Here is a 25,774-nt window from a genome sequence, read left to right as displayed (position 1 = left end):
CTATGAGCAGCTTTTCAATACGCATCCCCACTCTGAACAGAGCGGGGAAATCACACTGCGCATGTCTGTGATGTCAGATCCCTGGGCATGCGCAGTGCCAATCGCAGCCCATATGCGGTCTCTGGCGGCAGAGCACATGGGCTGTAATGCGTACAACACTGTAAGAGACTCGCAGAGTTGTGCGTATACGGCCGTGTGAGCGAGCCCCAATACGTAGGTTTTGCTCAAACTTTTTCATGAGTGGCTACAGAAGAAAAAGCCCCTCGCAAATTGCCAAGTAAAAATTTCCCTGAGTAGAAGTGCCCCATATGCACATAATAGGTGCTAAAAGTGTGATCTGTGGGAATCTCACCATTGAGACCACCACCGATCCTGAAAACAGAGATCCCATATCCCTCCCCACAATGAGGAGCATTTCCAATGGAACTGCTGAACATAGAGTAGAGTACAAACCATTTTCGGCCGCCCTATTGAAATGAATGGCATCTTTGAATGTTTAGCCATCACTGCATTCAATCTGATTTCACTGCAGGTGGAAGAAGTATCGCCGCAGTGAGGAGAAAAAGGGGTACATGGGTCCCCAGTCAGGGGATTGGTTGTGATCCCAGCAGTGAGACTCCCACAGTTCAGACTTTTATCACTTATTCTATGGCTAGGTGATAAAAGTTGACTCTTTACCCCTTCAATAACCTTGTGCATCTGTGCTTCCATATTACAGCATCAGGTTGCATCTTATTCCCAAATTTTTCCACTTTACTAATTAGATTTTGCAAAATAAAATCATTTTTCGTTGCTATACTCAGAGATCCATATCTGTTTTTTTCCTTCTATGGAACTTTGTGAGGCCTTGTTAAGCTGCTTTCACACCTGCATTAGGGTTCGGTTCATGGCTTCTGTCTCTCTGCTACATTTTTAGAGGAGAGAAACTGAACTAAAACTAAAAAAACAAAAAACCCACATCCGTTTTTTCCCCCCATTGGTTTCAATAGGGTTGCAAATATACAGAAAGGCTTCCGTCTGCTTCCATTCCGTCAGGGCTCTGCTTTTTTTTTTTTTGATTGAAAAAAAAAAAAAAAAAAATTGCACAGTTTGCAGCGTTTTTTAGTTAAAAAAAAAAAGCCCAAACCTGATGAATTGGAAGCAAACGGAAACCTTTCCATTTTCTTTCCGCTTTTTTTGAAACCTCACTAAAATCAATGGGGGAGGGGAAAGAGAATCGGTTTTATATCAGTTTCTCTCCTCCAAAAATGGAGCAGATAGACAGAGACTATGAACTGAGCCCTGTCTAATATAGGTAGGTTTTTTGTGAGCCACCCCCCCCCTCCCCCAACTGATGGTTTTTACTCACTATTTTTGCAGAGTAGACTTATAAAAGTTTTTTTTTTTTTTTTTAGATGTATCTCGGCTTAGATACCTATAAACTTCAATCAAAAAAATTAAGTGTTATTAGTACCAAGAGTGACCTCAAGATACATAAATAAATGATTGCCATATCTTAGATGTCCAGTTACTGCCTGTTGGTGGTGTTGTGCACACGCATCTTGCAATATTGTTAGACTATTTCTGCTCACAACCCATCAGCAATGAGCAATATTCTAAAAAACCCACATAAAACTATGTGTAGCTCCAACTTTCCGCAGCGCTTTCAGGTAATTTATTTATTACCCACCACCAAGCTGGGTACTCATTTTACCGACCTCGGAAGGATGGAAGGCTGAGTCAATCTTAAGCGGGCTACCTGAACCATGCAGAATTGAAATCGCAACCTTCAGGTCATGAGCGAGAGCTTAGGACTACATACTGTTGCCTTAACACTCTGCCACACACGAGAACCAACATACCATGCAGGATGAATCCACGTGAAAACATCAATGTGCATAGCCTCATAGGTTTATAATGGGGTAGTGTGCTGCCTGGATTAACACGGTCCCAAATACAGTAGGGTGTCAGAGGCCTTAAAGAAACTTTTTAGGCCAAGTTGTTAATCACACTGCCTGAACCACAGCACAGAGCCCACATTGTGAGCCATATACATCAACAATTGTCAAACATGTTTATTACCAAATGTGAATAGGGCAAGCAAACTGGTATCCGTGGGGAAAAAAAGTTTCAATTTGATAGATTCTTTATTCTCCGTGAGAACTTCAGCATCCCTGCTGAAAATCAAATAAAATTACACACACACTGTTGATCCAAGAATGACTGTTTGGGAGACTTAGTTGTTTGACAACCGATTGCTTCTATTACTGTATAGGACACTAAAATAGAACACATTTACTACCAAATTAATACATTTACATGAAAAACAGTAGAAACCATAGAATCAAAAAAGTTAGGATCCATATAGTCTTTATTTGTTCCCCAAAATAAATATTTGCACTCAAACACATCAGGTTTTAGTCCTGTGAAAGTTGGTACTGACTCAGTTGGTCATAGAGCAAACTCCCGTCACATTACTCTTGATTCAAAAGTATGGAGCAGTCGTCAGCTAATCAACCTTCGAGACATTTGTAAATGAGATGTCATAAGAGAAATCAAAGTTGTATGTTTAAGAGGGTTGTTTAAAAAGGAGCCCAGAGTGAGCAGCACAGAAGAACCATGCAAGCCTGCATATTCTTTTACCCTGATGTAATGCGTATATGAAAGGGTCGGTCTAAATAATCCTTGGCAGTTAATGGATGTATTTGCACTTTGTGGCACAATGGCCCATCGTTGTCTGAAAGCGGGTCTTCGCCTTCTGGTTTATCAATTAGTAGTGACTAGCCAACAAAAGCATATGGGACTTGAGTAGGAAGTATGGTCACATCACTCGTCATCTGAAGATTCCTCTTCAGCTTCTTCCAACCACTGTATAAACTTCTGTAGCTGTATTAACAAATAAGAAAGTTAACAAAATGCTGCAATCACAAATGAAGGCCCCCTGTCCACGAGCGTGATTTCGCCGGAGATTCACGCCATCTGAAGCTTTCCATAGCGTTGCTATGGAAAGCGCCGGCCCCCTGACCACGAGTGGAGAAGCATTGCGAGTCTCCACTCGCAGCATGCTGCAAATTGCCACGATTCTCCGCGGTCAGCCTATCTGTCAGATAGGCTGTCAGCAGAGATCCGTCTGCTGGCTCCTGCTCCCCGGCGGCGGCGATCTGCTGCGGGATACCGCAACGCCCATGGACAGGGGGCCAAACTATAAATCTGCAATACCCTCCACTTCAGTACTACCTGAGACAAGCATACAACAGTTACTGTAGAATGCCTTTCTCATCACATTAATTGGGGTCCTCAAGTCTTGGGTATAGCTCTTGTCACAAAGAGGCAGACACTAAGCAAGGCAAGAGTTAGTCCCTCCTACAAGCTATAGCCCTCCTGCAAGGACTAAGCTAAATCAGTTTGTACGTAAGCAGAAGGAGAGAACAAAACTAGCACATGAAGTTGACCAATGCAGACCATAACAAGAAACAAATAAAGCTGGGTAAGAACTAGGCCAGACTGGGGGTCCCTGATTGAAAAAAAAACACCACCAGTGCCTGCAAAAAGAAGAGAAAAAAAAAAAGACTGGATGCCGTCCCCCCCAATGAGAGTGACGAGAAAGGGGTTTTTATGGCAAGTAACAAAGCTTGTTCTCTTGTCCGTGTCATTGGGGGAAACAGTAGACCTTGAGACACTCTAGAGCAGTACTCAAGCTGGTGGAGTAGAAAAAAAAAGAAAAAGTAGTGTGGGGCAGCTCGTTGTTCCCAGTGGGCACAAGTAAGCAACAGGTCCACTAGCTGCTGGCAACTAAGGCCTTTTGTAGGTTAAAAAAAAATAATGAAGGCTGGAAAGCATACCTATCCTTAGAACAGCATGAACAGTTGCCAATGTCAAAAAAGCGCTTGCAAATGTTGTAGGGTGGTATTAAATAGGAAGGGTGATGCCCCTTGGCCTTTTAATAGGTATGGACAGACTAGCCGAATGTAGGTACAATCAGAGCTGTACATGCCAAGGATAAGTGACTTCTGTAGGAGAGACAGAGAGAAAGAGGAAAAGGGTGAATGACTGAATTCCCCTTGGAGGGGCAATAGTTCCATTAAAGAGCGACAGAAAAGAATGAGGATCCGGCTGCTCCAAGTGTCTGTTTTATTCTACCAACCAAGCGGGATGGTTGCCAGAATGCTAGCCCTGGCCAGGGAGCTGGCTATCAAATTGGGATTGCTGGGGGGCTCGAATGCAGTTTGAAAAAGCTTGGCGGTGAATGGGAAAGGTAAATTATGCACTAAATGTACGAAGGTTAGCCACTGAACTTGTACCAGACACATGGGACTGAGGTAAAGATGGAATGCCATTATGAGACCAGATGATAATCTGCATAGTATAGGTACCTTCAGTGTCGTGCCACCTGTAAAATTGCCCTCACTGAGCCGTGTACCCAGCAGAACTTGACAAATGGCTGTAAGGACAACTTTAATGCAGAGACAGGGTAATGGCTGCTTCATGTAGTTCTACAGCTTGCCCAGAGTGGACAATCATATAACTACCCACCTGTGTAAGGTAGAAGCATGGCCAAGGCCTGAATAGCAGGGTTATAACCGTAGGTTTGCCATGTGCAATTAGCCGTGCTAGGGAGGGAAGAGGGGAGGTGGTTTGCAACAAGAACTATATCAGATGCAGCGTATAGAAAACTACAGGAATTCTGTCCCTGGAAGGAGGGTAATAAGGTGGTCTGATACTTTGCCAGAGGAGGCAGAAAACAGTCCAGTAGTTGCGAGAACAGAGTCTAGGAGAATGTGGATGGCTGAGACTTGCAGTTGTTGTATAATTCTGTTAGAATTGCTGTTATTCCTTCCAGGATGAGATCCTAAGTGTTTGAGGTTAGCGAGCGCTGCATAACCATGCCAGGCACAGAGTCTGTCAGCATATGCCAGTCATGTAGGGGATCTTCGCTTAGCTCTACATTACTCCACCCTATGAAAGGGGGTAATAAGACAGCTATGCTCATCAAGGTCTCCTAAATTACTCCTTCTAAGGAAGGTAATGAGGTAGACTGATGCTCATATGAGTTAGAGAGCCATAGGAATCACAGTGGCGAATCCCATCTCCCATAAATGCGATCCGTTGGAAGCCCTGCCTTCCAATTAGTGCGCACGCACGCACGCACACACACCGGAAGACTGGCGTCTAATCAGCGCAGCCAACAGAAGTCCCGATATTGGCCTGCATAGGCTCGAGAGGTCGGGGCCTAGATTAGGGGGAATTTCCCCTTAATGAGGGGGAACCGTGACATGGGACCGGAGCCCGCAGAGGCGCGGACAGCGTACGCTGGAGGGAAAGGGAAAAAGGCACCAGCTGCTGCTGGTATGCTACACAAAAGCTGGGATATTTTTAATCACGGCCGTGTCGCGCCTCTAGGCTTCTGCATAGGGAAATGAGACGGCCCCAGAACAATGAACGACCAAGAGGACAGGGAGCCAAAAGGAAGCCCTTAGAAAAAAATCTGAATATGGCTAGAGACTGCTGAAAAGAGGGCTGTCAGAAACACCTGAAAAGAAGTTGGAATTGGAAGGGAAGCAATAAAGCATAGGATTCCCTACAATAAGTAATGGAAGGGGTTAGCGTACCTGATAGTGAACAGCAAAATTGCCCAAAAGACCAGAAACACTCCAGTTGAATACCCTCATTAAAATCTAACTTTTATTGAACTAATTTAAAATACTAAGTGGCAAAGGAATTAAAAATACAAACCCCTGCCTAGCAAACTTGGGAGCCCTAAACCACCTATAGTATATATGATTCAATGCTGCAGCAAAATACTGTATTGCAGTGCTTGATAGTAGCTATATAGGATATCAAGCAGATGACTGCTGCAGACTAATGACTGCCTAAATAATATCACCAGGTCTGCGTGTTTGAGCCAAAAGAAACATAGAATGAACCCCACACCAGCCATGGTTTGCCAACGTAGAAGCTATAGGAGGGGTATTGCTGATAGGTGGGACTAAGTCTTTCTTTGCTTAGTGTCTATGTTTTACTGGCAAGAGCTATAAAAGGTCTGCCGTGTCCCCTCCCAAATCCCTTTAAAAGGTGGTCATATACCTTACATAGCTGTTAGCAGAAGGAGACTCCCCATAGACCTGCACACTCGTTAGCAACGAATGTACATATATTTAAAGGCCCATTTACATGGAGCGATGATCGCTCAAAAACCATCTTTTGAGCGATAATTGTTGCATCTAAACGCGCGGCCATCGCACACTTTTCGTGCACTGTTCATTGATCGTTAAATTCAAGCATGCTTAAAAATCATTGTGCGGTCTTATCAGGACCGCACGCTGAGTTCTCCGTGGGTAGTGCTGCTAGTAACCCTCCAGAGAACAAAGGAGCTGAATGCAGATAAGAGACCTCCAGCTATGGCTTCATTTGCACGCTAATAAGCTATTAAGTAGCTGAGTAGCTACTTAATAGTTTATGCAAAATGATTGTTCAAAACTGTCACTCAAACTGTCAGTTGAGTGATCATCGCTCCGTGTAAATGGGCCTTTAAATGGGGAGAGTAATTGTCTCCTGCAAGAACAAAAGATGGGGGACTTGTTGGAATCGAACATGCTCCATTCCTTCGACATCTGCTACTGTGAGAGAGTTGGGACACTCCCATGCACATTAGATAGTTGGGTGCCCCTGCTGAAATAGGTGGGTTCAGCAAGATTATTGCACTATACAGGTAAAAACAAAGATGATCATAAATGACACCAATCTTACTGCTTGTTTTTTACGTAGCTGCCGTCCCTTTTCTGTTATTTCTGTTTGTGAAAACCAACGCAGAATCATCTCCTCTGCCAGCACATCCTGCTGGTAAAATCCCATTAGAACCTGTTGGGGAAAAAAAAACAACAAAAAAAAAACCCAGAACATTGAGAGAAATATTAAACCTCCAGAATCACTTTTACATGTCAGTGGAAAACTCTCTTCTCAGCGCGATAACGGCTGCATGAAATTTAAGAGGGAAATCCGGGATAACATCTCCGGACATTTTTCAGAACAGGTCATAAGTAGAGATGAGCGAGCGTACTCGCTAAGGCAAACTACTCGAGCGAGTAGTGCCTTTTGCGAGTACCTGCCTGCTCGTCTCTAAAGATTCGGGTGCCGGCAGGGGAGAGCGGTAAATTGCGGGAGTGATTAGGGTGGAGCGGGGAGAGAGACAGAGAGAGAGACAGAGAGAGAGACAGAGAGAGAGACAGAGAGAGACAGAGAGAGACAGAGAGACAGATCTCCCCCCCCGTTCCTCCCCACTCTCCCCCGCCGGCACCCGAATCTTTTGAGACGAGCGGGCAGGCACTCACATAAGGCACTACTCGCTCGAGTACTTTGCTTTAGCGAGTACGCTCGCTCATCTCTAGTCATAAGACATTAATAGTAGAGGGGCCGCAAGTATGGATATCTGCTGATTCATAAGCACAATACTCTATAGAACGGCCAAACCTTTTCTTGTGCTACTTTACTGTACTTTTTGATACATGCTCTTTAGCAACAGAAAAATGTCTATGTTCCACAACTAAGAAAGTGATAGTTTACAGTCCATTGCATATACACAGGATAGGACTCTTAAAGGGGTTGTCCCACGCCGAAACGGCTTTTTTTTTTTTTCAATAGGCCCCCCGTTCGGCGCGAGACAAACACAAGGGATGGGTTAAATAAAAAAACAGTTTAGTACTTACCCGAATCTCCGCTCTGCGGCGACTTCTTACTTACCTTACCAAGATGGCCGCCGGGATCTTCACCCACGATGCACCGCGGGTCTTCTCCCATGGTGCACCGTGGGCTCTGTGCGGTCCATTGCCGATTCCAGCCAATCAGTGACGGGGCGGAGCTACGCGATGACGCGTAGAAGGGGGCGGAGCCAGAACGCCGCTCGTGCCGAGACCCAAGAGAAGGGAGAAGACCCTTCTGCGCAAGCGCGTCTAATCGGGAGATTAGACGCTGAAATTAGACGGCACCATGGAGACAGGGACGCCAGCAACGGAGCAGGTAAGTGAATAACTTCTGTATGGCTCATATTTAATGCACGATGTATATTACAAAGTGCATTAATATGGCCATACAGAAGTGCTGAACCCCACTTGCTTTCTCGGGACAACCCCTTTAACTCTTTCCAATCCACTGTCTGACGTCTAAAGACATTCTATTTGAAGGCTATACAGCTCCAATGTTGGAAGACGTCTGGCAGGGTATTTTTACTGTATATTACTGGCCGCTCTGTTGTCGGGGGCCTCTCCAGCATGTCCCATACCACAGTACTGGCTCTAGCCAGCAGATGGCACCATTGTATAATGGCAGAAAGAGAAAGCCCCCTAGGAAACCCTGAATCCAAAATTTGATTGCAAAGGGTTAATGTTCAAGATCTAGTAGATTAACAAAAATCTAATTTACTTGGATTGGGTGAAAAGGCATCCACATTCTTAAAATTTAATTTAGGTGGTGTATACAAGAGAAAAAAAAAAGATTTCTGATTAACAGTACGGTTTCCCCTTCACAATAAAGAATGAAATTACTAAATGTCCATTTTGACTGTAAATATATACACATGTTTCTGCAGATGTTATTACGTTGTTATGAACTGGAATCCGACCAGTTTGTGTGCAGGCGGCCCAAGTCAGTTTATCTTTCACTCTGCTACTGTTACCTTTGCAGTTGCTGCCCAAAGTGGTTCATGTTCCAAAAAGAATTCTTCCATTGCACCAAGACAGCACAAGTGGTCAGATGCACGCTTTATGTAGTTCTTGAAAACTGGGGTCCATCTTTTCAGGAGCTGGGTAAATAAAAGTATCAACATGAAATGCATTCACTGGAATGCACAGTATGCTACTATCCTTTGTTGCCAGGGTCTTAAATATTAAACGTTATCTATACAGTGACCTAGAAACCAATTAAACATTTTCAGCGCATTAGTCAAGCACTGGTCAACATTTAAGTTACTCAGCAATATGGGAGTGGAGCATGTCTGAGAAAGCTGAAGGACAACAGTAAATAGCTGCTATATCGGTTGCCACTTCGACTTCTCAAAATCAGACAAACTAAGACCATAAGAAACTAATACTTTTAGTCTCAAAGCTAGAAAATACTGTGCTGGTAATTCAAGGGCGCTATACATATGAGAACAGGGGTTTAAATACATTGCTTAAGAAAAAACAAGTACAATAAAACGTGAACTACAAGGGTTCAACTGACAGAGGCAGATGGCTCTCAATGGCATGGTCCTTACAATCTACACGCTAAGGTTGGGATGAGAAGTAGGCGAGGGAAGAAGCCCCTAATTCTCAATCCTTGAGAGAGCGAGCAAACATAACACTCACAGGTAGTACTACACTGCAGTACGGATTCACATCAAGCACGCCATTCAGCTGCTGCAATGGGAACTCCAGGACCACTTTGCATAAAACTTCCATCACTTCCACAAGAGTGATATTATATGCATATCTGCAGGAAAGAGACATTTCAAAGTTTAAAAGTAACATTTTCTGCATGAATGCAATTCTCATTTAACTCTCATTTGATAAAACCACAACCATTCCAATAATATAATAAATGCCTGATGTCTTCAGGTCTTCAAATATGTTGTCCAGGGAGGTTAGATACTTTTATATGGACCCACGGTGTTGGATCCTCTGCATCAGCCATAACAGAGAAATGGGCTGGCTTAGTTAGTTAAATAGCCAAACAGCCAGCCCTCTTGACGATATGACAGAGAGGAGTCATACCATCTGACCCAGTGTCTGAACCTGGTCGGAAGTGGAAGTCTACCCAAGTGTTAAGCATCTCTGGACAACCCCTTTAAAAAAAAAGACAGCTTGTTTCTCAGTTAAATATTCCTTTCCAACTTACTTGAGAGAGTTGATTTCCAACACCAGGTTATCACAGGAGATATTTTCTTCCACACCTCTCTGCAACGTTCCCAAAACTTCATTCTGAAAAACTACATATAGAGTGAAACAATGTCACTAAACAGAACTAGATTAAAGGAAAGAACCTATGTAGCTAAAGACCCTCGAGTGAGGGTTAATATTTCAATGACTTCCATAGATATCATTTCATTCGGTACACATAGTAGCAAATTTTGTGGACTACATGGTAATAGACATTCAGGTTAAATCTACCTTTAACATCGTCCAGAAGGGGAGATGCAGAGCGGCTGTCTAAGTGCTCTGAGGATGCACTTTTTCCACTCTCACTATCACTGTCTTCTTCATTAGTAATTCTAAGGCCTGAAGAGAGAGAACAGTTTTAAGTAGATATGGAAACACCTGTTTAAAGTAATTATCCCAGAATCATGTTTAGCATGTATCAACAGGTTAGGCGATTTAAAAAAAAAAAAAAAAAAAATTGAACGGGGTGATCTCATGACCAAAACCGCCAACCAATCCCGAGAACTGGGGTCCCATGATCCCTTCACTGCATCACCTCCTGTGAGAAAAAGTCTGGATGCAGGGGTAGCCCTGCATGTGCAATGCAACTCTATTCATTTTAAATGGGTCTGCCGGAGATAGCTGAGTACAAGCACGCTACCATTTCCAGCAGCCCATCTAAAATGGAACGGCACTGTGCATGCTCAGCCGCTGCTCCATTCAAGATCCTCTTCACTGCAATCATCCTCCAGGATATACAGCGAACATGTTAGATTTTTACTAAGACCTTTTGATTCCCCAAGTTAAGAAACACCAGAATTGTCTCGCTGTCACTGCAACATACGCTTTTGTGCAGAGTGTTAATGGGGAAAGAGGCGCTGATGACAGCCGTATAACCAATTGACAGCTATCCAATGACAATGGCCACTATGAAAACAAACTATTCTATTGGAAAAAAAGGAACGCACAAGTTTATGACCGTTATTTTCTTATTTGCTTCTGTCTAATAAATTCTGCATGACAACACACCGGATTCCCGCAGCGGAGTTCGACCCGATGCCCGGCTGGTGACCCGTGTACCTGTTCGGTCTCTTCTGCACACGCTGCGGATGTGCCCACTGGCACTCCGTCGCGCATGCGCAGTAGCCGCTGGCGCTCTGCAATGACACAGGTCCCGCAATACTTCATCAGTGCTCACTGCGGAAGTGCCACGGGACGGATGGCTTCCATTGACGTCAATGGAAGCCAGCCATGCGTAGCCCGCACAAAATCGCAGCATGCGGCGATTTCTCACCCGTAAGCAGAAAATCGCATTTGATTTCCGCTCATGGCAGGAAATCGCAGATTGTCATTGCATGCTATGGGCTGGATTTGCTGTAGAATCTGGAGGCGGAATCCAGCTCCAGATTTTGCAATGTAAATCCGCCGTGTGCAGGAGGCCTTAAGGCTAGAAGTCCTGCACCTCTCAAAGACATGCTAGTGTGCAGACGACAAGAAGTAGGAAACAGCGAGAGGTTTTCATTTCGGCTGCTCATATTAGTACACTAAATACCTCACTAATGATAACATTTCTCCTGCCTTCTCTATCACATGAATACTCGGTTCAGCCAACTGTTCATGTGTCTTCCACAGGGACAGTGGATGAAGCTGCAGTCGGGCACGACTTCTCTCCAGGGAGAAAAGAAAGTTTCAGGTGTTGAAATCTAAAATGCCCGGATTCTTCTTCCCACCCACTGGCATAATCTGTCAGGGCAAAGTCAAGAGGCCCATTCCAACAGATGTCGGATCTTGCCAAAATCAGTGGGCTCAGACGACTTTTGTTCCATGTATATGGGACCTTTAAATCAAACAGCAATTGCAAAAATGCCTTTTAACAACTTACCCCAAAGGCTTTTCTCTAACACCTCCTCCTCCTCCTCATCTGGCATTGCTGAAGACTTCCACACATAACCTGCACCATGTGATCCAACTTCTGCTTTGTTGAACCCTATAAAAAGTTGAGTATCAAAATAAAAGTTCTCTTACACAAAATAGCGTGGCAAGTCTATAGACATACACATAAATATGCAGAAACGTGGACTGGGGCGCATTGCACCTAGAGCTATGATAACGCATAGCCAGATTATTCCCACTTCATATTTAGTATGCAGTACCCTACAGAAAACCAGTACAAGTAAAGCCTGCACAATGGAGGCAAGGTAAGTGCCAAGCATTTGATTGTATTCAGCAGATATTATCCACCAACACTGCAAACATTAACCCTTTCCAATCCAATCTCCCTGCCACTGCACACTTCCCAGCTCTTATTGATGTCACGTGGGAAAGAGCATTGTGGATTCCTTAGAATTACTCAACAAAAACACATACAAATGACCCCTCATGATGATTTTATTAGCAATTAAAAAATAAACCCGAGTTATGAGTGTTTCACATCAGGAAGATCATTTGTAATAATCCTGTAAATATATGTAAATTGATATTACATACATTTATATAATAAGACCATTCATCTCCAATTTCTTTAATGATATCTGTCTCTGTAATACAGCCCCATAGGCCAGACTCAGACTCAAGTATTTTGGCCATGTAATGTGAAGAGTCGCTAGAAAAATCTATAATGCTTGGACAGATCAATGACAAAAGACGACCCAGCTGCCAAAGAACACAATGGCTGATACTGGCACGGATATCATCCAACTGAATGAAGCAGTACAAAACATGGAGGGAGCTCGCCTTTAGGGTCGTGAACGACTAAACGGCTAACAGCACAGAGGCATTCTAGAACTGCATACAATGTGTTTCTAACACTATGCCAAGGAGGGCTCAGACATCGGAGTTCTCTTCTGCATACTAGAATATACATATGCCGAAGAGAACTCAAATAACTGTCTTCTCTCCTGCATAGTGTTAGAAACATGTGTCGTCCCTCCTCCAACGCGGCTGCTATGCATGGAAATCTCAATGTCAGAAAAGATCCAACACTGGATTGGAAAGGGTTTAAAGCTTAATTACATTTACTTTTAGGATCACACAAAGGAAACACACCAGAATTAAAATGTGGTCGAGCCAATACAGCCATAAGGAGGCTCAAATGCATTATGCTCATTAGAACAAAAAAAAAACCTTATATTGTGTCTATTTATTACCTTTGACCTTTGATTGTTCCTCCTTTTTGCCAGGCGCTGCATCATCACTGAATTCATCATCATCCTCGTTGTCGTCATCTGGATGATGCAGAGAAATAACAGTGTTCTCTGGCAGCTCTAAATCAGGGCCAACTATGACCTAAAGGTTGGTAAAGTAAAGCTAATTATGGGGAAATAGAGTTTACAATTAGGTCAGAGACTAGTGAGAAGTAATTCCATTACCTTTGAGGTCAGGACGCAACGTTCATTAATCTTTACTCTCTTCTTCACAACAACATTATTGCAAACCACAGATTTTCTAATTTTGACATCATCCTCAATACGAACCTTATCCCAAATATACACATTATCCAAAACTACTCGATCACCTAGGGAAAAAAAACGAAAATAGGGAGACAGCTGAATGTATTAGTAGTACTAACAAGGCTATTGGCCGTTGCATCTCCAATCTGCTAATAGCAGAGGCAAATGATGCTACCAATTATTTACAAACTGGCAACACCATCATGCACTGAATAAGCTGCTATATTCAGAATACTTTGCTAAAAAAGTTATATTAAGGGGGTTTACCAGGGAGAATACTATTCATGACCTATCCTCAGGATAGTGCAGCTCTTAGTGAAATCAATGGGAGCCGTGCCTGCAGTTACAAGCGCCGGCCACTACACAGAGGTATGAGCAGAGGCTTCTGCTGCGACCCCTGTGTAATTGCAGCGCTGTCAGCGGTCGCACAATCAGCTGATCAGTCAGTGTTCCAAGCCGAGCAACTATTGACCTATCCTGAGGATAGATCATCAATAGTATTCTCCCTGGAAAACCCCTTTGAAAGAGTCTTTTCTCAAGCCTTTCTTCAGTCATAGCTCACCAATTCTGCAGTTTTTCCCAATAGTGGTGTTGCTGATGTTGCATTCTGATCCAATTGTCGTGTTGCTCCCAATTAATACATTCTTACACAAGACACTGCCATGGCCACGGCTGACCTCCGACCCTCTGTAAATATTGTGACGGGAGTGTGTATAACTCTGCTCCTTCTGGTCAGTGAAGTTCGTCTCAGGGGTTATAGGATATAGCCAACGGCACAGGATGTCAGAAGTTACGGCCTCGTACATTGACAGGTTGGATACACGAGCACCATACTCGTCCTGAGTCACATAGATGTGTATCTGATTTCCTAAGATCTGCATAAATGACAGATGTCTTACAAGACGTAATTGTAACAATTGGTTACATGTACAAGTATATTTTGCCTTTTAAGAGAAAAAAAAAGTCCCAAGTAGATCATAAGTCATTGCATCCATCATTCCTTAGCTGTATTTTTCTCTGGGATAGCTGCTTCCCTGAACAGCAAACATGGAGGCCACCAATGAGCTTTTTCAATCTATATTAGGGTGGCTAGTACAAGCACCCTATAACCCAAATAAATCACATCAAATTTATGATTTTCTATTGCCGATATCAATATATTATGCATTGCTTTAACTGTGGACTGATATAAATTCAGTTTGTCGGTTCTTGTTTGAATACTTTAAAAAGGGGTTTTCAGAGTTATTTTATATAGTTTTGGGCCCTGTAAACCCAAAACAATATAAAATAAAATATACCCACAGCAGCACCGGGCTGCAGTTTCGGTGGTCTGACGCCACAGCATCCTGTCATGTCATAGCTGAGCTTGATAAAGACCAGTTTCTTGGTCGAAACGTCGCCAGTTTTTTATTGTATGGAGGAATAAAAATTGAAAGTTTTATATACATTGCATGTTGTCATGGATATATATACTATTGCTGGATGAAGTCTGGTCTGGTCCTGAGCCGACTGTGGCTTTTGCATTTTTTCTTTCTCCTTGCCCTGAGGGGTTACTACACCTTGGGAGTTTTTTTTGGCTCTTCTGCTGCTGATCCACTTGAGATTTTGGAAGCGACGCTACGGCATCAGACGTCATCCAGCCAGAAGGCCTTGTGGCATCCTGTAAACCTGTCAAGTAGACTTCTAATGTAGACGCCCATGGTAGGTTTATGGAACGTCATCAATAACATACCCGTTGGGCCTTTGATTGGCTAAAGCAGTTACATGGCTAAACAACCCATTTAACTGCTGCAGCACTTGCCAATAGAAAGCCAAAGGACCAGGGAAGCATGGCGGCAACAGGAGGAAAGTACTGAGTTTATTTAATTACTCTGCACCCACCACTGCCACCAATGTACTCAGAAAATCCCTTTAATAGATAAGCCTTTAAAAAAACAAACAAAAAAAACACCAAAGAACCCCAAGACTATGAGCAGGTACTGTGCTGCATATTACAGGCACAGCATTAAGACGGTGCAAGTATCCTCTAGGGAGTATTCCACAACCAGCAGCTCTTGGGCCCACTGCATGTGCTGTTGGCAGCTGCATATGCCATCGAGGACTAGTGGCACCAGAGATGTCATAATATTGCTAGAACTTAATACTATACTCAAACTATTTCACGGGTAGCTAATACTAGGGTAAAAGTTCAAACCATATCTTCACTGATATTTTTCCAATTTAGCAGTCAGTTGGAGCTCAATACCCATCATACATGTAGTGGCACACAACTTCCAAAAGGTTGTGGACCTCTGTTCTAGAGAAATGGCAAGTAACACTTAGGCACTCAACTTGTGATATGTGCACCCCAAACTCTTAAAGGCAATTGCCAAACATATGGGATTGGGGAAAAATGTAGAAGAACATCTGATACCGGTCCCCACTTTTTACCGTAAAAACTGCTCACCTCCTCATTAACAAGAATGCCACGAACAAAGTCATCTCTAGTCTGGTAGTCAAAGTTGTCTGTGAACAGCTCTGCAACCTACAATGTAGTAAAATGGAGAGCAAATATAATTTTAATACAGCAGCGTAGACAATTAAAAACACATTAATCAAAGGGATCAACATGCAGCTCTGTTATTTGTAAACGGGATTATACATTATCTTTTACACGCAAATATAATCTTTAGAACTAATGAAAGATTTAGCAATCTATTTGCAAAAAGTGTTAATGGCCATTAACACTTTATCATCTTCATTTGCATGTAAAAGGACCTCTAGGAGTTGTTTGCAGAGCCCAGCATGTGTTTGAAACACACGTCCAGCTGTTTAAACAGCTGCCGACACATTCTATTGTTCTCCTCCTGGCTACCAGCCGATTGCATGGTTGTCCTCCTGGCTAGTGTAAACATGCCGCGGGGAGAACATCCTGCAGTCTATTGAAAGATGAACGAAATGCATTCAAATGGAACGTATTTGCTCAGTCTTTCAGCGGCTGAATGATGGATTTTAAGTGAACCAAAATCCATCGTTCAAACGAAAAGTGCCCAATGCCCGCGTGTACATGTAACGATTATCGCTCAATTTTGGCCGTCTGGACGAATTTTGAGCGACAATCGTTGCGTATAAAAAGGCCTTTGGATTACTGCATTGCTAGCAATTCACTATATAATCTCACTAGCCACAATCTTATAACTAATCTACAGGTGATCAGCAGCAGGGAAATCAAATGCCCACTGCCCTTCTTTCCATCAACCTAATTTATTTTACCCTAATCTCCCGCTTTCTATCCGTAACGTGTTGGTGGGAATATGGATACAACTAGTAAGGGTGTATTAGGGGACTGGTGATCCTGATGCACATCAATATTTAAAATCTCTGGTTTGCTTACAATTGTCATGTTACCTAACAAATTCTTACCTGTGGAGAACAGATGCTAATGTGACAATCCAGCAAATCATGACGCAGCTCTATCTCATCAGCCTTACTCTGGAAAATGCTCTAAAATAGAGAAAACTGAACATTAAAGTAAGAATCATACAAAATGTATCACTCTACGCCAGCACCTAAAAACTAGGTGGAATGCACTGATATAAAATGTCATAAAGCACTATATATTGTGATGACAGTCAGATAATACAAGGCAGTTTTATAGACTACTAGGGAGATATAACTAGACCAGTTGGATTACATGCCCAATACAGGGTGATTCATAAAGAATGATACATGAATTGACATACAATAGCCAGAATGACATGATAAAACAGACGAACTCTTCAAGTGTTTAATGTGCGTTGTTTGAGGTGGACACTGTTGGCGACACAGCAGATGTTAAGTCAGTAGCCCAGTTCTGCAAAGTAGTATTCCAGCATATCCTCCGTTATCAAATCCACTGCAGCGAAGATGCATCGTTTTAGGTCGCCTTGTGTCACCAACATCGAAAACCTGTAGGGTGCAATAAAAACTGGGAAGAGTTTTTATATTTTTTTTTATATCGTTCTGGCTGTTGTACGTCAATTCACGTGTGAAGAAACCTGCTTTCCTTTTCCACCATTCTTTTTAATCCCCTTATTTCTATAAGCAGATGGATGAATGATCTCTAACCGTTGGAAAGTGGTAACGCTTCAAGTCCTGGCTTTTTTGGTAGAAGAGCACTCTATTGGTCTTGCTATCCATAGCAATGACGACATCATCTTCTTGACACCTTGTATGGTGCACTGGTGAGGACTCCTTAAGAATCATGGTCATAACTGAAATATTCTTTTGCAGTTTCCGTCGAGCCCTGAAAGAAAATACGGAAACAAATTAGAAAATGCTCTTAAAATCAAATCGAAGACTTCGAAAGAAATTTCAATTTCAGACCTGTGCTCCTGCAGAGCTGCTTCAACGTTTATATTAGAAACCACATCCCCCGTGACCAACAAAAAGTCTGAGCGCACCAAGGATTTGGCATCCACATCTCGGAGGACATCTCCAAGAGAGCGGTAAAGTTCGGAGGTCACCACACGAACTATATTGGAGCTTGTAGCCTGACACCACTTGGAATTCCTGCCAAGAAACAAATCATTTTAAAAGGCATCTTAAGATATGCTGGTAGTTATGTGGGTAATACCTAAATTTAATGGAAATCATCAAAGCATTACTCATTACTTGACTTCAATGGAAGCCGTCCACGTGGAATCTGTGAAAAAAATGGAGCATGCAGCAATTTTTCCTCCGTTTGCAGAAGCCGCAATTGGTTTCCGCAAGTGTGCAGGAAGAATCGACTTCCCATAGCATGCTATGGGCGCTATTTGCTGCGGATTCCGTAGCAAATATCCGTCCGTGTGCGGAAGCCCTTATATATAGAGCCTGTTAGAGTAGGTCGGCTATGCACTTTGCATCATTTTGATGTCATACAATCAAATGCTTAATATCAACGAGGTCAACATGCGAGTAAATGGCATTGTAGTTCTAGAACATGCAAAGGAAAATATTGATAGAAAAGACGGATTTTGCCTTTATTTTGAGTTTAGAGTCATTTTAACTTCATTTTTACCTTAGATGCTCTTTTATATCATTTGCCATCCAGCAACAGAACACAAATGTTTCTTTAACACCAGTGGCAGTGAGAAACTCCAAGGTATAATCAATCAGAGCTACATTCGCCACGGGTATAAGGGCCTGCGAAAAACAAATAAAAAAAATGAGCAAATGGCATGATTCTGCTGAAACCGTTATCCAGAAGATCAAAGACATGTAACAGTACAAGAAATTCCAGTCTAAGATACACTTTTGACTGCTAACCAAGAACAACGTTTAGGCACGTCCGGTAACGTTTCTGACAGATAGGATAAATTTCCACCGATGCCAGGCGATTGTTTGTGACTATACCAGTAATAGGCTCTAACAAGAATAAAACCCAGAGACCATCTCCCCATGTTCAATCACAGGGCCATCAGCTACTATACTGCATTTAAATCAGTCTCATCTCGTTTACTGTCTGGCATCACAAGACTAGTAATCGGCAACGAATCTACAGCAAAATCCTGGAGGCCGCATCCACATGGGCGATTTTGTCGCAATGAGACGGTGCTACAAACTGCATGTATTTAGAGCCCATGCTTTCCTATGGGTTCTTCCACACAATGTTTTGTAGCCTGCAACAAAATCGCAGCATGCTCTATACTGATGCGATTTGCGATTTTTTGTATCCCATATTGCCCTAAGGAGCCATGTTGCATCGCAGGAAAAAGCGGTTTTCGTGTGGTGCGATGCAACGTTTACAGTTGGAAATCCGACTGTAAAAGCCCTAAACTAAGCCCTGGCTGCATTTAAAAAAAACCTCTCCAGCACTGTCATCTTCCCGCATGTCTTGACTGAAGCTCCCCAGTAGTTGCTTGAAGTTCACCTGCAGAGCTTCCTGGTCAGGACTTTGAAAATCCATGCTTCCAGGAAGCTCTGCCTCTGATTAGTTCCTCGAGTGCTGGCTCCGATTGGTATCCAAGCACGATGCTCAGCCAATCACAGGCATTCAATGAATGGCTGTGATTGGTTCACGAGCGCCGTGGCTCAGCCAATCACAGCCAGCCCTTCCTAGAGGCAGGGATTTTGATCCTGCAATCAAGGAAGGGCTGGCAGAAGACTGAAGACGAGTGATGGGGAGCTTCAGGGAAGATGCGCCGGAGAGGACACTGCCTCTTAGACGATATCGCTGTGTCCATATCGTGTTGCCTGTGTGGATGTGGCCTAAGTCTAACATGTCAATCTTGCTGCAGATTCCACCCCAATCAAAGAAAGGAGTTAAAAGGTTCGGTACTGTAATAAACTGTGAATGTTCTGTGCGGTCCAGTGATGTCCCGTATACAGGTCACATATACTAGGAGCAGATACTCCTTGCCCTGTCTAATATAGGATGTCACAATGACGTTCCGCTTGCAGCCAGCAGTTGGAAGACTGCAACAGCCGTGTGTGTATACAAATATGTCACAGTTCTAGCACAAAGGACACTGTGACATCGCTGGTGCGGCAGATGATTAGGAGGAGAGTATTTATTTTAATTTTATAACATTTATAACACCCCTCCCACTGCCACCAATGGATTTTTAACACTCAGAAAACTCCTTAAAGGGCAACTGGCCAATTCCCCCCCCCCCCCCCCCCCCCCCCTCATGTCTGCTAGGTAGTGGCTTTAAAAATACTTAGGCTGCATTCACACGATTGTATGCGCATTTACATGCAAGTGTGTTTTTTTACTGTACTTTTTGCCTATGCAAAACCCACACATTTGCGCGCACAAATAATATAATAATAATCTTTATTTGTATAGCGCCAACTTATTCCGCAGCGCTTTCAGGCATGGATAAATGCAAAACAATACAACAATTGCAACAAATACAATGTGAGGTACATTGGGTTAGACACAAATGGGTTGAGGGTCGTACAGGAGGTGCAGGGGTGGGGAACACAGGCAATAGGAAATTTTATGTACAGATCATTTATCAGAAGGCAAACAGGGTGGAGCACCATAGGGAGGGGCGAGGGACTAGGTCAGGGGATTTGGTATGCTTCCCTGAAGAGGTGCGTTTTTAAGGCACGTCTGAAATTTCGTGCATCGGGAATTGTCCGGATGCCTTGGGGTAGAGCATTCCAGAGGATGGGTGCTGTTCAGGTGAAGTCCTGTAGGCGAGCATGTGAGGTTCGTATTACAGGGGTGTTTAGTCTGAGTGTGTTAGCCGATCGGAGTGAGCGGGCTGGGTGGTATATTGACAGTAGGGAGGCGATGTATGCTGGTGCAGCGCCATGCAGAGCTTTGTGAGTGAGGTAGAGGAGTTTAAATTTTGTTCTGCAGTGGATGGGCAGCCAATGCAGCGACTGGCATAATGCAGAGGCGTCTGAATAATGACTGGATAGAAAAGAAACACTAACCGATGCCCTCAGCCATGGAATGGCAGTTAGTTTAATGAGTTCAATATGTGTTCTTTCCCTACACAGGAAAATAGTTCATGGTGCATATTTTTTTGTGCGACCGAAATGCGTCTGCATATTATCTGTGTGGGAATAAGGCCATTGAAAAAATGGGTTCTATTCCCTGCGTATTGCAGGCACAAATCTGCTCATGTCAATCTGGCCTTAAGGCCCATTTACACACAACGATTATAAGATGTCTTTTGAGCGATAGTCGTCATGTCATTTACAGCGCAAGATGACCGCTCAAACGTTGAGCGATCACCTTGCGCTCCAGCTGTTTTCTCCATGAAGCGCTCGGCTGTATAACAGCCGAGCGCTCCGAGCGGAGGATGCAGAACAGCTTAACGAAAACTGCACGCTGTAAGTGCATTTACACACAACGCTTATCGCTCAGAAGACTGCTTTTGAGCAAATTTTGAGCGATAATCGTTGTGTCTAAATGGGCCTTCAGACAGGGTGCCTGCACACGAACGGAATTTCCAGTGCGTTATTTTAGGCACATTATCTGCCCCAGACCGCAGCCAATATACTCCTATGAGGATCCGCAGTTGTCCCCAGACGGACGGATTTGTATCGCGTTTTTTCACGCGCGTGAAAAAATCTGCGACCTGTTCTAATTTGGGTTGGATTCTGCGCGTGAAGCCTCCAATACAAGTGAATGGGTGCGTTTTTTCACGCAGTACATCCGCAGTGCAGCTGCGGATGGAGTCACTGGTTGCTATGACTACAGGAAGTAGGCATGGTAGGAGGCGTCCCAACACACAGCAGAGCTTCACAGGCAAATTTGTAGAGGGAGATAGGTAGTATTTCTTGCCAATGCAGGATGTAAGAATGCAAAATCTGTAGTAATGAATTCCTCTTGTGAATTTTTTTGCAGTGACTGAAATAAAGTCACGCTGGAGAAGCGCCTGAAAAAAGTTACATGGATCAACCATGCCCACAACGACATCTGCTCACCGGGTGAAAGCATGTTGCCAGAATAACTTAACGGTGCTCGCACAAGCAAGAGGGACAAAACGGAGTCTGGGTGTTGGTTTTTAAGCTGTTTTCCAAGGAATGGGCAGTTCTCTAGGGGTTGGGTTTACAATAAGTGGTGTCTGCTGGTTTTTCTGCGCGTTTTTTTCCGCAACACATCCACGTATATCCGCGCGTGATTTTTCACGCATCCGCAAGCACATTTAGGCCTCATGTCCACGGGGAAAATCAGATCCGCTGCAGATTCTCCATGTAGAATCTGCAGCGGGTCCCTCCTGCCCCGCGGACATGAGCGCCGAAAATAAGAATTTAAAAGTATTTACCATCCGGCGCGGGCGGAGAAGATCAGCTGTTCCTCACGGCCGGATCTTCATTTTCGGCCGGCGGATGAATTCCTGACGCCGGCGGCACGTCGCCGGCACGTCGCCGACGTGCCGCGCGCATGCGCCGGGCACATCCGCCGAGCCGAAGCAAGGAAGATGCGGCCGTGAGGAACAGCTGACCTTCCCCGCCCGCGCCGGATGGTAAATACTTTAAATTCCTATTTTAGGTCTCCCGCGGATCCGGACGGCTTCCATAGGCTTCAATAGAAGCCCGCGGGAGCCGTCCCCGCGGGAGACCCGCACGAAAATGGAGCATGGTCCGGATTTTTCCATGCTCCATTTTTTTTTAAATCCCTTTTATTGACGATCCGCGGGTATTTATCTACCCGCGGGTGGTCAATGCATCCCTATGGGATGCGGATCCGCATGCGGGAGATCCGCTGCGGATCTTAAATCATATTTTGCCCGTGGACATGAGCCCTTAGGTACCATACGCGCGTGAAAATCCGCTAGCGGAACCCGGAACGCTCGTGTGCAGGCGGCCTTGAATGTCATTGTGTGAGCAGCCAAACAAGTGTTTAATGCAGCCCTTTGTATAGAGCGACTTCTTTAGGCGGAACGACATCATTCAGAAAATCGTTAAAACAAGCAACGCCGAATGATAATCATTCAGGTTAAACACGAGCCAACGACTGAAGGACGAACAAAAATGATTTGTGTAGTCTAACACGTCTGCCCGACCGCGGACGGCTGTGATTTGTGCATCGAGCGCTGGCTCCGATTGGCTGAGCCAGCGCTTGAGAACCAATCAGAGCACTCTCTTGCTGGAAGCGGGGGTTTTCAGAGATGGTCTGTTGGAGGCTGACAACTTCATTGAAGCCTGCAGGAAAGCTGGAGACCCGGATGGCAAAATGCATGCTAATGCTGCTGAAACAACAGTAAACGCTTGTGTGAGGGTGGCCTGTCATAAATGCTGCGTTTTTGAAAAAAAAACAAAAAACAAACCCATCACCTATATCTGAGGTTGCAATAATGTATGAACAAGCAATTTTATGCATTCAAAGCAGTCTTGTGTGTATATGCATATGCCTGCTGACACGACATGCAAGTCTAGTGCCCTGGGACACGTCAGCCATGATGAAGACAGAGAAGTTAAACTACGCTATACTTGTGTTCGCGAGAAAGTCTGCTGCAAGCAAGATGATTTTGCACATACAAGCAGCTGATTTGCTAATTTGGATGGGCTGCGGGAGGGCAGCAAAGTCTGCTGAACGCTGCGGAGACCAGACAAGTCTTCACTGCATGCAAACACTGCCCTCTCATTATGGACCGGCGTGGAGTCCGCTCCAGGCGCTAAATGTCGGTTTTGCGGACAGCCAGCAATGGAACGGGGAGGCAGGGGAATATATATATATATATATATATATATATATATATATATATAGACACACATAGACATAGACACACACACACGACACCCCTGAACTTAGTGGCCTCTCGCCTATCAGCCCATAACTGTACTTTACGGGGCCAATAAGACACGTCCGGTTCCCTTTAAGAAGAGGGCGACATGATGGTGAAAATGTCAAGCTGCGACATCGCATGTAATGATCGTCTATTTGACTGCGGCACGCTACGCAACCTCCTGCAACACAACTATCGCAAGAAATCCAAACTGGTTAGATGTTTGGTCACAAGTCGCAGTGACTTTTCTATCATAGACAACAACGTAAATTGCGTGCAACAACTGTTAATAATCCCCAAGATTGTAGACGGACTAAATCTAAAAGGTTTGCGGAACAGAAAATCGCAGACGGATCACTTTTTTTTCCTCCATAGATTCCATAATTTGTGTAAGACATCGCGGTGCGGCCCGGCTCACATCCCCATTTTTCCCAAATATACAATAAGCGCTGCCATGCTGATTTGCGCAGAGGAAGAAGCAGCCAACTTGTCTTAGAGTGCGTTCACACGTTTTTTTGAGCGATGCCAGAGTGAGTGAAAACGCACAATTATGAAAGCAATGATTTTCAGTGGTTTCCTTCACATTTGCGATGTTTTGACTCATGCAGTGTGGCGTGAAAAAATAATGGCGGCATGTCCTATCTCTCTGCGTTTTTCTTTTTCCATGTTTCCCTATGGAGCCTCCTTTTTAGCGCAACGCACGAACCGGCGATTTTCAAGCAATGTGTTTTTAACATCAGAAACCTCTAGTGGCTTTTGCGCTCAAAAAATCGTGGACAACAGCGATGCAAGATTATTCGCGCTGACGCTCAAAAATCACGTGAAGCAATTTTCTCAATGCGATATTGCGATCGCCAGGGTGAAGGAGCTCTTCTTCAGCTTTCTTCTAGTGTCCTCCCTCTCAGCACGGAGATAGAATTCAAGATGGCAGCTATGTCATGTGTCGCCCCTCATTATGTGAAATACAGAGGTTGAGGCCGCCTTTACATGAGCGGAAGCGCACTAGCAAGCGCCACAATGCAACCTACTTGTGCCATGAACATTGTTTTTTTTGCACGTCCATCGTGGTATTTAGCAGTACCTTTTCCTTGCACATTCGTGCGCCCACCAATGATTTTGATGGGAACCTTTATTGCGCAAATGTAGAGAAAAATAAAACACATTCTATTTTTTTTTTTTGCCTGACCGAAACGCACACGCAAAATACGGAAATGTGAATGACCCCATTGAAATCAATTACTTCTATTCTGTGAGTATCGTGCGCGCAAATCTGCCCATGTGAAGCCGCTCTTATGCTGCAAACGATGAAGAATCCCTGGCGCTGCTCACACTGGTGTCATGGCGTCTGCGTCTAGAGGATCAGCGATACGGCAGATATGTTTTGTCAGATCGCAGTGACAGAGGGCCTGTTCCGTTCGCAGCCTCCATTACTGAATTCCGTTAAAATACCGGCGCTTGCAGCCATATTTCATTCTGTAAAATGTCGAATTCTCAGCGCCATTCGGTCTCATGATTAGATGGATGCAATCAGGTTGCGACTTACATTTTCCCATTCCCATAGTGCAAGAAAACAGAACTCCAAACGCTGACACGAATAAGGTCTTATAACGAGCGGCGCGGCTCTGTGACATACGAGAAACACAACAGAGCGGACGTGAGACGTAACCTCAGGGCTCTCCCACACGGGCGGTTTTTTTACTGCCTTTTGCACGTGTAATATGTGGTAACTAACTTTATATTATTGCCAACAGTGCTTCACAGAGTGCGCAAAAAAATAACACGCCATGCTCTATCTTAGCACGCGCACGAAATTGTATTGCGTACTGCGGCGCGCTCCCCACTCGGAAATCACTCAAATAAGAGAGCCCTTATAATAAGACGTGAGAGCGCCCCTAACTGCGAGCAGCGGCACTACGCCAAAGTCTCACTAATGTCATAGCAAACAGACTATACAGAGCAGATAGCAGAGCCGCACTGGGCGCTCTAGGAGACTGATGCAATAACCAAGCAACCAGAAGACACCCCAGCAGGCCATCAGGAGGCAGCACAGTGCAGCTCCGGCCCCTGCCCAGCCATCACATCTGTCAGCCCTCCGCTCACCCGGGGTCGGTCCTTGGTGATGGGGTAGAACCTCCTGTTAAAGCTGTCGGCGATCAGCACGGCCTGCAGGGGGGGCAGCTCATCGTCTCCCCCAACACCGCGTTTACCTACACGCGAGGCCATGTTTTCCACGCATGGGCTCTAAACCTCATCGGCCACCGTACTC

General features: G+C 44.3%; 1 protein-coding gene across 2 annotated transcripts; it reads right to left on the bottom strand.

Annotated features, from left to right (window-relative positions):
- Positions 1 to 2,332: 2,332 nt before the first annotated feature.
- On the bottom strand, positions 2,333 to 25,774 carry EIF2B5 (eukaryotic translation initiation factor 2B subunit epsilon). Of its 2 annotated transcripts, XM_066603051.1 has the most exons (16): positions 25,609 to 25,774; positions 18,336 to 18,460; positions 17,660 to 17,845; positions 17,402 to 17,579; positions 16,718 to 16,798; positions 15,762 to 15,839; positions 13,878 to 14,190; positions 13,235 to 13,380; positions 13,013 to 13,151; positions 11,749 to 11,853; positions 10,119 to 10,226; positions 9,847 to 9,937; positions 9,318 to 9,441; positions 8,648 to 8,773; positions 6,727 to 6,837; positions 2,333 to 2,865 (listed from the first exon to the last, which is right to left on the bottom strand). In XM_066603051.1, the coding sequence occupies exons 1-16, from the start codon at positions 25,729 to 25,731 to the stop codon at positions 2,806 to 2,808; spliced, it is 2,094 nt and encodes a 697-aa protein (XP_066459148.1). In that variant the 5' UTR covers positions 25,732 to 25,774; the 3' UTR covers positions 2,333 to 2,805. The 2 variants fall into 2 exon arrangements, with proteins under 2 accessions (XP_066459148.1, XP_066459156.1); XM_066603059.1 differs by lacking the exon at positions 6,727 to 6,837.

The sequence above is a fragment of the Eleutherodactylus coqui genome, chromosome 1 (assembly GCF_035609145.1).
Source record: "Eleutherodactylus coqui strain aEleCoq1 chromosome 1, aEleCoq1.hap1, whole genome shotgun sequence".
NCBI lineage: Eukaryota > Metazoa > Chordata > Amphibia > Anura > Eleutherodactylidae > Eleutherodactylus > Eleutherodactylus coqui.
The sequence above is the reverse complement of the archived record's forward strand: the minus strand, read 5'-3'. Positions and strand labels throughout refer to the sequence as shown.